We start from the raw sequence: 11008 nt of genomic DNA, 5'->3' as shown, positions 1-11008 counted from the left end.
CCCGGGCCCGGCTCCACACAAATGCGTCCCCCCCCCCAACCCGGAATCCCGCCTGGGCATCGGGTTTCCATAGATACCCCCCTCCCTCCCGATTCCAGAGCCAGCGGGTCCGGTTAAATATTGACGGGCTAACTTGTTCCACCCGGCTCCGCTCCAGGCACGAAGGCTGGAGGACTCTGGCCTCTACTCATCAGTAAACTGGGCTCCACTGGCCACAGAGGAGGTGGGGAAAAGCCCGGTCTGTCCCACTCCTGCAGCTGCTCACTGAGCTCTGACCTTTTTTTCCCCCTTTTCAAATGGTATTTGTTAAGCACTCGCTACGAGCCCGGCACGGTATTACGCACTGGGATAGATTCAAGATTTATCTATTCTATTTATTTTATTTTGTTAGTATGTTTGGTTTTGTCCTCTGTCTCCCCCTTTTAGACTGTGAGCCCACTGTTGGGTAGGGACTGTCTCTAGATGTTGCCAATTTGTACTTCCCAAGCGCTTAGTACAGTGCGCTGCAGTAAGCGCTCAATAAATACGATTGATGATGATTCAAGATAATCGGGTCGGTACAATCCATGTCCCACATGGGGCTCGCGGCCTTCGTCCCCGTTTTACAGAGGAGATAACTGAGGATTGGAGAAACGAAGTGACTCGCCCGAGGTCACACAGCAGACAAATAGGGGAGCCGGGATTAGAGCCCATGTCCTCTGATTTCCGGGCTTGTGCTCTAATCACTAGGCCACACTGTTTCTCCCAGAGTGTCCTGCTCTCAAACTTAAGCAGCTTTAGCGGGAGGAAGAGGGTGGGAACAGAGAGGAGTGCTAGGCTCAGATGACTATGAGCCTGCTGATGGGTAGGGACCGTCTCTATATGTTGCCAACTTGGACTTCCCAAGCGCTTAGTACAGTGCTCTGCACACAGTAAGCACTCAATAAATACGACTGAATGAATGAATGAATGAAGCGGTGTTCCCTTTCCCTCTGGATTTTCCCTCCAAGTAGGAAAAGGAAACGGTAAAGGTAATAATAATGTTGGTATTTGTTAAGCGCTTAGTATGTGCCAAGGACTGTTCTAAGCGCTGGGGTAGATACAAGGCGATCAGGTTGTCCCACGTGGGGCTCACAGTCTTCATCCCCACTTTACAAACGAGGGAACTGAGGTCCAGTGGGCTCACAGTCTAAAAGGGGGAGACAGAGAACAAAACCAAACATACTCACAAAATAAAATAGAATAGATATGTACAAGTAAAATAGAGTAATAAATATGTACAAACATATATACAGGTTCCAGCCCCGATGTTGGAGAAACAGCGTGGCCTAGTTCAAAGAGCGCAGGCCTGGGGAGTCAGAGGGCCTGGGTTCTAATTCCGCCACATGCCGTGTGACTTTGGGTAAGCCGGTTCACTTCCCTGCGCCTCCTAACCGCCCTCCTTCTTAGACTTCGCTGCCCCACGCGGAGCAGGGACTGGGTCGAGCCTAATTAACCGGTACCTAACCCGGCGCTTCGAACAGTGTTTGGCACAAAGTAAGCGCTTAGGAAACACCATGAATAAAAGGCCGAGGGGAAACCTGTCTGAAAGGTGAGGTTGCAAGGAGCTGGGAAGAAATGGGGGAGCCATTTCTCTCCCCCTCCTCACCTCCTTCCCCTCCCCACACCACCTGTATATACGTATATAGGTTTGTACGTATTTATTACTCTATTTTATTTGTACATATTTATTCTATTTATTTTATTTTGTTAATATGTTTTGTTTCATTCTCTGTCTCCCCCTTCTAGACTGTGAGCCCGCTGTCGGGTAAGGACCGTCTCTAGATGTTGCCGACTTGGACTTCCCAAGCGCTTAGTCCAGTGCTCTGCACCCAGCAAGCGCTCAATAAACGCGACTGAATGAATGAATGAAAGGGGCTGAGCAGGAATGTGTAACTCTACGGGACATAAATTAAACCTTATAAATAAACATGTCACCTGATGCTTCCAAAACAGGCTGGGGCTGGATCGACGGATGATCCGTGAAGCAGGGACCATCTGAAAGGCGGCCTGCTGGTGAGTAAAAACACACTTAGGGCAGGAAATGCGGAAAGGACTTTAAGATTGTAAGACGAACGACAGACGCTGCTGGGAACCGGCCCCCATCTGTTACTACTTCGCCGTGGCCGGGGGCAACTGGTCTCGGCCTGAGGGAGGGTCCTCAGAAGGGTGGACCGTCCTTACAGGGAGCAGAGTTGACAGACAATTATTCCCCTCCCTTAAAAACCTTATTGAAGGCCCACCTCCTCCAAGAGGCCTCCCCTGACTGAGCCCTCCTTTCCTCTTCTCCCACTCCCTTCTGCGTCGCCCTGACTGGCTCCCTTTATTCATCTTCTAGACTGTAAGCCCGCTGTTGGGTAGGGACTGTCTCTCTATGTTGCCAACTTGGACTTCCCAAGCGCTTAGTACAGTGCTCTGCACACAGTAAGCGCTTAATAAATACGATTGATTGATTGATTCTCCCCCTCCCAGCCCCACACCGCTTATGTCCAGATCAGTCATTTATTTATTTACATCGCCAGAAGCAGCGTGGTTCAGTGGAAAGAGCCCGGGCTTTGGAGTCAGAGGTCACGGGTTCAAACCCCAATTGTCAGCTGGGTGACTTTGGGCGAGTCACTTCACTTCTCTGGGCCTCAGTTCCCCCATCTGTCAAATGGGGATGAAGACTGTGAGCCCCCTGTGGGACAACCTGATCACCTTGTAACCTCCCCAGCGCTTAGAACAGTGCTTTGCACATAGTAAGTGCTTAATAAATGCCATTATTATTATTATTATTATTATCAAGGTCCGTCTCCCCCTTCAGACTGCAAGCTTGCTATGGGCGGGGAAAGTGTCTGTTTATTCTTGTATCGTACTCTCCCAAGCGCTTAGTACAGTGCTCTGCACACAGTAAGCATCATCATCATCAATCGTATTTATTGAGCACTTACTATGTGCAGAGCACTGTACTAAGCGTTTGGGAAGTACAAATTGGCAACATACAGAGACAGTCCCTACCCAACAGATTGAATGGTGGCACCCACTGGGTGCTCAATAAATATTGTAGGACAATTAAGACGAGAAGGAACTGACTGAGCGACCAGATTGAAAGCAGGCTGGGCTTCCGGTAAGGGCTCGATAATGCCATCGACATGGACGCTGAAACCCATAGTCACCTTGTCCCCCTGTGCATGCTTTCTTCATTCATTCAATCGTGTTTATTGAGCGCTTACTGTGTGCAGAGCAGTGTACTAAGCACTCAGTATCTCATTGAGATCACAAACCTACTAAGCCTTGCAACGGAAACTCTCTGGGACACGTCCTACTACACGCTTTCTGTTTAATTCATGGATGGCGACACAGTCCCAATTCAAATCATTCACGGAGAAGCGGTTACTGTTTTTCAAGCAGCCATAGTCTGAGTGGTAGCGGACACCCCAAGCGGGAAGGGACGGGTGGAGGAACTGGTCTACCTTCCTTCCCTTCCCCACAGCACTTGTATATATGTATATACGTTTGTACGTATTTAGTACTCTATTTTACTTGTACATATCTATTCTATTTGTTTTATTTTGTTAATATGTTTTGTTCTCTGTCTCCCCCTTCTAGACTGTGAGGCCGCTACTGGGTAGGGACCGTCCCTAGATGTTGCCAACTTGGACTTGCCAAGCGCTTAGTAGAGTGTTCTGCACACGGTAAGCGCTCAATAAATACGATTGATTGATTGTACTTCCCAAGCGTTTAGTACAGTGCTCTGCACACAGTAAGCGCTCAATAAATATGATTGAATGAATGAATGGTGTAGCCAATTTTAGGAGGGGGCACGTTCTCCCCATCGCCCCGCACGCGGGAGTGATCCCGGTGGGAAACGGCTGGGTGTTGAGATACACCCATTTAGGCATTTGAAAATTCCAGTCATTGGTGTTCCATTCCCCGGCAGAGGCTACTAACCCGTGAAGTTCTCCGCATTCCTTATTGCCTGGAATGTTGACCCCAGATGGCTCTTCCTTCCCAACCTGCCTCCATTTCTCCTATTAAGAGAGAACAACAGGGAGAGGGAGCCTTAATACTAATAATAATAATTGTGGTATTTAAGTGCTTACTATGTGCCACGAGCAAATCAGGTTGGATACATTCCCTGTCCCCTGTGGGGCTCACCATCTCAATCCCCATTTCACAGATGAGGTAACTGAGGCCCAGAGAAGTTCAGAGACTTGCCCAAGGTCACACAGCACACAAGCGGCAGAGCCGGCATTAGAACCCATGACCTCCCACGGGTTCCACAGAGAAGCAGCGTGGCTCAGCGGAAGGAGCCCGGGCTTTGGAGTCAGAGGTCATGGGTTCGAATCCCAGCTCCACCACAAGTCTGCTGTGTGACCTTGGGCAAGTCACTTCACTTCTCTGGGCCTCAGTTACCTCATCTGTAAAAATGGGGATGAAGACTGTGAGCCCTCCGTGGGACAACGTGATCGCATTGTATCTCCCCAGCGCTTAGAACAGTGCTTTGCACATAGTAAGCGCTTAACAAATGCCATCATCACCTTCCAACTCCCAGGATCACGCTCAATCTGCTACGCCACGCTGCTTGCCTGTCAGCCCCCACCCAAACAAACACAATTCCCTGGTGATGGGAAGATCCCTCTCCACTCTCCCATCTCCTCCCATCCCTTCCCACGAGGGCCTTCCGGCTTTCCCACGCATCACCTGCCCCTCAACCAACAGGAAGAAAGCCGCTTAACTTCCCCTCATCTGTGGACCCAACCTTGCAAACAGTATTTATTATTTATGGTATTCGTTAAGCGCTTACTATGTGCCGGATACTGTACTAAATCCTGGGGGTAGACCCAATCTAATCTGGTTGAGCACAGTCCATATCCCACAGGGGGTCCACAGTCTTAATCCCCATTTTACACGTGAGGTAACAGGCCCAGAGAACGGAATAGACCACACGACAGACAGGTGGAAGAGTACGGATTAGAACCCAGGTCCTCGTGACTCCCAAGCTCAAGCTCCGTCCCCTAGGTCGCCCCCGGTCCCAGGCTGTGGGCCCATCCAGTCCGTACCTTTAACTTCGCGGGTACTTCCAGCTTAAACAGGCTGGGGTTTCCTTCACTCGCCGCAGAAGTCCGAACCGATGATCGAAAAGGACAGGTCTGCGTGAGCGGAGGGGAGGGGCATCTTGGAATATAGACGTGTCACCGAAAGTGGACTTTTTAATCCCACAGTCCGGGAGCCTCGGCTTGGCCGGCCCAACGTCCCCACGGTTGCCCGGTAGGCGGAATCAAATTGGCTTCCAATCCGGTTCGAATTGGGGTTGACATGTCTTGATTCAACAGGGTGACATCGCCGCTGAGCTCCCGGAGCTTGACTTGGGCCGCCGGCGTGAGGTGGGATTGCCTCCGTCCGCCCGTCGATGGGCCGTCCTGAGGGAGCACCCGCTGCATGCAGAGCCGGGTCATAAAGGCTCGGAAGAGTTCCCAGGAGGCGGAAGATGCGATCCCTGCCCTTGAGGAACTTCCGATGGAGCGGGAGTCGAGGTCCGTGGAGCATTCTGGTCCGTGTGACGCTGTTGGGATGCATTTGTTCTGCGGCAGGGGGTCTCACCGCTGCATCATAATGGAGTCGGACGCCACTGGTCAGCTTGTGATGCACCCAGGGTCTCGCCGTCGGGTAGCAGCATCTTCCAAACAAAGAACAGCTATGTATCGGTGTGTGCATCCATTATAAATATAAGCGCTTAGTACAGTGCTCTGCACACAGTAAGTGCTCAATAAATAAGATGATAAATGTACAAGTGTACAGATGTATATCAGGTGAAGCAGCGTGGGCTCGTGGCAAGTGGCAATAATAATAATTATTATTATTATTAAGTGCACAAGCCTGGGAGTTAGAGGACGTGGGTTCTAATCCCGGCTCTGCCACTTTCTGCTGTGTGACCCCGAGCAAGTCACTTCTCTGTGCCTCAGTTACCTAGCTGGAAAATGGGGATTAAGACTGTGAGCCCCACAATAATAATAATAATGATGGCATTTGTTAAGCGCTTACTATGTGCAAAGCACTGTTCTAAGCGCTGGGGAGGGGATACAAGGTGATCAGGTCCCACGGGGGGCTCACAGTCTTCATCCCCATTTTACAGATAACTGAAGCTTGGAGAAGTGAAGTGACTCGCCCAAGGTCACGCAGCGGACACGTGACGGAGCCGGGATCAGAGCCCACGACCTCTTATCAATCAATCGTATTTATTGAGCGCTTACTATGTGCAGAGCACTGTACTAAGCGCTTGACCTCTTAACTCCAAGCACGGGCTCTTTCCACTGAGCCACGCTGTTTCTCATGCGAGACAGGGACCGAGCCCAACCTGATTATCTCGTATCTACCCCAGCAGTTAGTAAGCGCTTAACAACCACCACAGCTGCTGCTATTACTTCAATCAATCAATCAATCGTATTTATTGAGCGCTTACTATGTGCAGAGCACTGTACTAAGCGCTTGGGAAGTACAAATTGGCAACACATAGAGACAGTCCCTACCCAACAGTGGGCTCACAGTCTAAAAGACTTCCTCCTACTGTTCTCTCTGAGGTGCTCACTACAGCTCTGTGCTCCGCCGTAGCTGCTCGAGAATATCTCAACGGGATCTTGTGGAGCGGAACAGGGTCGCAGGTACACCCACGGTCCCCTCCGCGTCCCCCGACCCACCTGGGAGGCCCCCGGGGCTGCACCGCTGTGGTCCGTGCGCTGGTCTTCTGCGGGTGAGGCGCGTGGTCCGTGTGTCATTCTCCCCAACGTGTGGGCCGCGCGCCGTCCTCCTCCGTGCGACACGTCCCCTGGGGAGCTTGAGCGAAAGGAACAGGCGCACGAAGTGCAGCTGGGCCCAGGGAGGCGGCGGGCCGGCCTTCTGGCCCACCCACTCGCCCCCCGACTGAGCTAGATTGGCACGGGCGAGGCACCGAGGGGAACTTGGGCCGGGAACACCACACCCGGCTTCCTCTCCGCCCCTCCCAGGCCTCGATGGCTCGGTAGCCTCGGCCTGATGGGCCCTGGTGCCCGATCCTCAGTTTGGAGGGGCGGGAGGGGGACGTAGTACAATGCGGTGACGTGGGCTGGTCTCTGCCAGGGACATCAGGTCATCATCAATTGTATTTATTAAGCGCTTACTGTGTGCACAGCACTGTACTAAGCGCTTGGGAAGTCCAAGTTGGCAACATATACAGTCCCTACCCAACAGTGGGCTCACAGTCTAGAAGGTCCTTCTGGACACTCCTCACCTGCCTGCTTCGACATCCTTACATCCTTACCTGTCCCCTCTCCAGGCGTGACTCTCCCCCGGTGACCCCGCACGAAGCATCTTCTAACGTTTCCTTTTTTTTTTCCCCCCCTTTTGGACTCCCAGGACGGTTCTCTATCCTTATCTATCGATATCTCTATCTCCCCCTTTTAGACTGTGAGCCCACTGTTGGGTAGGGACTGTCTCTATATGTTGCCAATTTGGACTTCCCAAGCGCTTAGTACAGTGCTCTGCACATAGTAAGCGCTCAATAAATACGATTGGTGATGATGATGATGATTAGGCTTAGGGCACGCTACTTCTTACATACAACGATGTCCTCCCAAGGGGCCAGCGGATAAGGCAGCAGCGACTCAGTCAGGGCTGAGGAGAGCAACAAGGCCAGGAGAGGTCGAACGGGGCCACTATTTTGACTCCTCCAGATCCACTGTGCAATTCAGGCTCCACCTCTAATAATAATAATAATGATGGCATTTATTAAGCGCTTACTATGTGCAAAGCACTGTTCTAAGCGCTGGGGAGGTTACAAGGTGATCAGGTTGTCCCACCGGGGGCTCACAGTCTTAATCCCCATTTTCCAGATGAGGGAACTGAGGCCCAGAGAAGTGAAGTGACTTGCCCAAAGTCACACAGCTAGGTGGCGGAGCCGGGATTTGAACCCATGACCTCTGACTCCAGAGCCCGTCCTCTTTTCACTGAGCCACGCTGCTTCTCTCTACTGGTTACCAGTCAGGTAATACGTCGTTTATTTGTTCCTGTTTTAATGACAGGTTGATTTCTTACAACAAGTTGAAATGTTTTCTTGAAATCAGCTGGGCTGATTATATTTATTAGCCCTAGGAAGGTTTGAGTTACTGCCCTTCTGTCAATATCAATCATCATTAAGGAAAAAACGAATCCCTTCTTCAGGTGCCAATGTGTAATTTAAATGTCAAGTTTCAACGCAGAGTTATAGAATCAGCCAGTGATCGCTGTGTTTTAAGAGGGAGTTAAAGAATTATTCATTACACCGTGTGGGGAAAAAAAAGGGTCTGGAAAGCATTTTCAAAGATTAAATCTCCATTTCTGTTCCACTCCCATTTCACAGAGGAGGAAACGGAGGCCCAGAGAGACAAGTGACTTACTTGCAAGCTCCGGCCTAGAACCCAGGTCTGCTGCCTCCCAGTCTGCGCTCTTTCCGTGAGATCGTGCTGGTACTCCTTTCTTCAAAAAATCATATTTGTTAAACACCTACCATGTTCCAGGCACTGTTCTGGGCGCTGGGGTAGACACGAGGTAATCGGGTTAGACACGGTCCCTGTCCCACCCGAGGCTCACGGTCATAATCCTCTTTTTACAGAGGAGGTAACTGAGGCCCAGAGAAGTGAACTGACCTTCCCAAAGGCACACAGCAGACAAGTGGCAGAGACGGGATTGGAACCCAGGTCCTTCTGACTCTCAGGCCTGGCTCTACATGCTAGGAAGCAGCTGTTTCCTCTCCAGCCCAAGGCCTCTCACTGACAGCTTGGGGCTTAAGATAATAATAATAATCATCATAATAATGATGGCATTTGTTAAGCAACGTGGCTCAGTGGAAAGAGCCCGGGCTTTGGAGTCAGAGGTCATGGGTTCAAATCCCGGCTCCGCCAGCTGTCAGCTGTGTGACTTTGGGCAAGTCACTTCACTTCTCTGGGCCTCAGTTACCTCATCTGCAAAATGAGGATTAAGACTGTGAGCCCCACGTGGGACAACCTGATCACCTTGTGACCTCCCCAGCGCTTAGAACAGTGCTTTGCATATAGTAAGCGCTTAATAAATGCCATCATTATTATTATAACAGTGCTTTGCATATAGTAAGCGCTTAATAAATGTCATTATTATTATTATTATCATTATTATTATTACTATTATTAAGCGCTTACTATGTGCAAAGCACTTTTCTAAGCGCTGGACTTGGGGAAGTGTTAAAGAGGTAACAGCCCGGTTCCCAGGGAGCCGAATTTCCATTTCAAACCACTACCAGCAACCTCGCCCCAGGCTTCTCCCCTAGATTGTGGCCCAGACGAGTGGGTGAGAATCTAGTTCCCCTAAGTTCCCGGCAGCCCCCCTAGGATGGGGTCCGGAACCCCATCCCTGGGGATGGACGGAGGCTCGCTGCCGGGAAAGGACGCGGCCGAAGGCTCAGAAGCAGAGACGACACGGGAGCCAGGCGAGATTGCGTTTTCATACGAAATGTATTGTGGCTCTCTACACGCGTTTCCGCGTAAAATTTAAACCGTCTGCTGGGTCGTTTCAGGCGGGAGTCGTCCGGCTTCAGTGGCGCATACAGGGAGGGAGACAGTTGTATGTCATATTCACAGAATATACATTGCCGTGCATTCCCGCGCGGGCTAGGCCAGGGGGATGGCCACGGCGCCGTTGGCCCGGGGCCGGCTCCGGAGCGGGGCGTCGGCCGCCTCGTCGCCCAGCTCGTCGCCCTTCTTTTCCTTGAGGCTGTTGATGAAGCGCAAGGTGATCTCGTCCCACTCCTCAGGGAGCAGCATGAGCAGGAAGCCCAGGCAGATGATGACGGTGGCGGCCAGGCGCACCACGCTGAAGATCACCTCGTGTTTCAGGAGGTCCACGGCTGCGGGGACGGGGGGAGAGAGACGGGGGAAGAGGGTTTGCACGGAACCCGTCCGGCCTCACCGTCTCCCACGAGGGACGGGACTGCAGGGACGGCGGAGGTTTGAACCTCACGCCCCCGCCTTCCCTGGAGCTGAACCGACCGGACAGGGCCGGGTCGGCAGCGTCCGGCCCCGCCTGCATAATAATAATAATAACAACAATAATAATGGCATTTATTAAGCGCTTACTATGTGCTGAGCACTGTTCTAAGTGCTGGGGAGGTTACAAGGTGATCAGTACTCATCTAGATATCAGTATTCATTCTAGTTATCGCCCTATCTCCCTCCTACCATTCCTTTCCAAACTCCTGGAACGAGTCGTCTACACGCGCTGCCTCGATTTACTCAACGCCAACTCTCTCCTCTACCCCCTCCAATCTGGCTTCCATCCCCTACATTCCACGGAACCTGCCCTCTCAAAGGTCACCAGTGACCTCCTGCTTGCCAAATCCAACGGCTCCTACTCTATCCTAATCCTCCTCGACCTCTCAGCTGCCTTCGACACTGTGGACCACCCACTTCTCCTCAACACGCTATCCAACCTTGGCTTCACAGACTCCGTCCTCTTCTAGTTCTCCTCATCTCTCCGGCCGTTCATTCTCAGTCTCTTTTGCGGGCTCCTCCTCCCCATCCCATCCCCTTACTGTGGGGGTTCCTCAAGGGTCAGTTCTCGGTCCCCTTCTGTTCTCTACACTCACTCCCTCAGTGAACTCATTCACTCCCACGGCTTCAACTATCATCTCTACGCTGATGACGCCCAGATCTACATCTCTGCCCCTGCTCTCTCTCCCTCCCTTCAGGCTCGGGTCTCCTCCTGCCTTCAGGACATCTCCATCTGGATGTCTGCCCGCCAGCTAAAACTCAATATGTCCAAGACTGAACTCCTTATCTTCCATCCCAAACCCTGCCCTCTCCCTGACTTTCCCATCACTGTTGACGGCACTATCATCTTTTCCACCTCACAAGCCCGCAACCTTGGTGTCATCCTCGACTCCGCTCTCTCGTTCACCCCCACATCCAATCCGTCACCAAAAACTGCCGGTCTCACCTCCGCAACATCGCCAAGATCCGCCCTTTCC

At 51.7% G+C, this 11008-nt stretch overlaps 1 protein-coding gene across 2 annotated transcripts in view; it reads right to left on the bottom strand.

Moving 5' to 3' along the window:
• Positions 1–9486: 9486 nt before the first annotated feature.
• Positions 9487–11008, bottom strand: part of SLC35F4 (solute carrier family 35 member F4) — an 87609-nt gene continuing 86087 nt past the window's right edge. For both annotated transcript variants that reach the window (XM_038756393.1, XM_038756394.1), the window contains one exon: positions 9487–9889. In XM_038756393.1, coding sequence (XP_038612321.1) covers positions 9654–9889 — 236 coding nt within the window. In that variant the 3' untranslated portion in view covers positions 9487–9653. The remainder of the gene's footprint in view (positions 9890–11008) is intronic.

Source organism: Tachyglossus aculeatus, chromosome 14 (genome assembly GCF_015852505.1).
Source record: "Tachyglossus aculeatus isolate mTacAcu1 chromosome 14, mTacAcu1.pri, whole genome shotgun sequence".
Classification (NCBI taxonomy): domain Eukaryota; kingdom Metazoa; phylum Chordata; class Mammalia; order Monotremata; family Tachyglossidae; genus Tachyglossus; species Tachyglossus aculeatus.
Note: the sequence above shows the minus strand (reverse complement) of the source record. Positions and strands in the feature narration are given on the sequence as shown.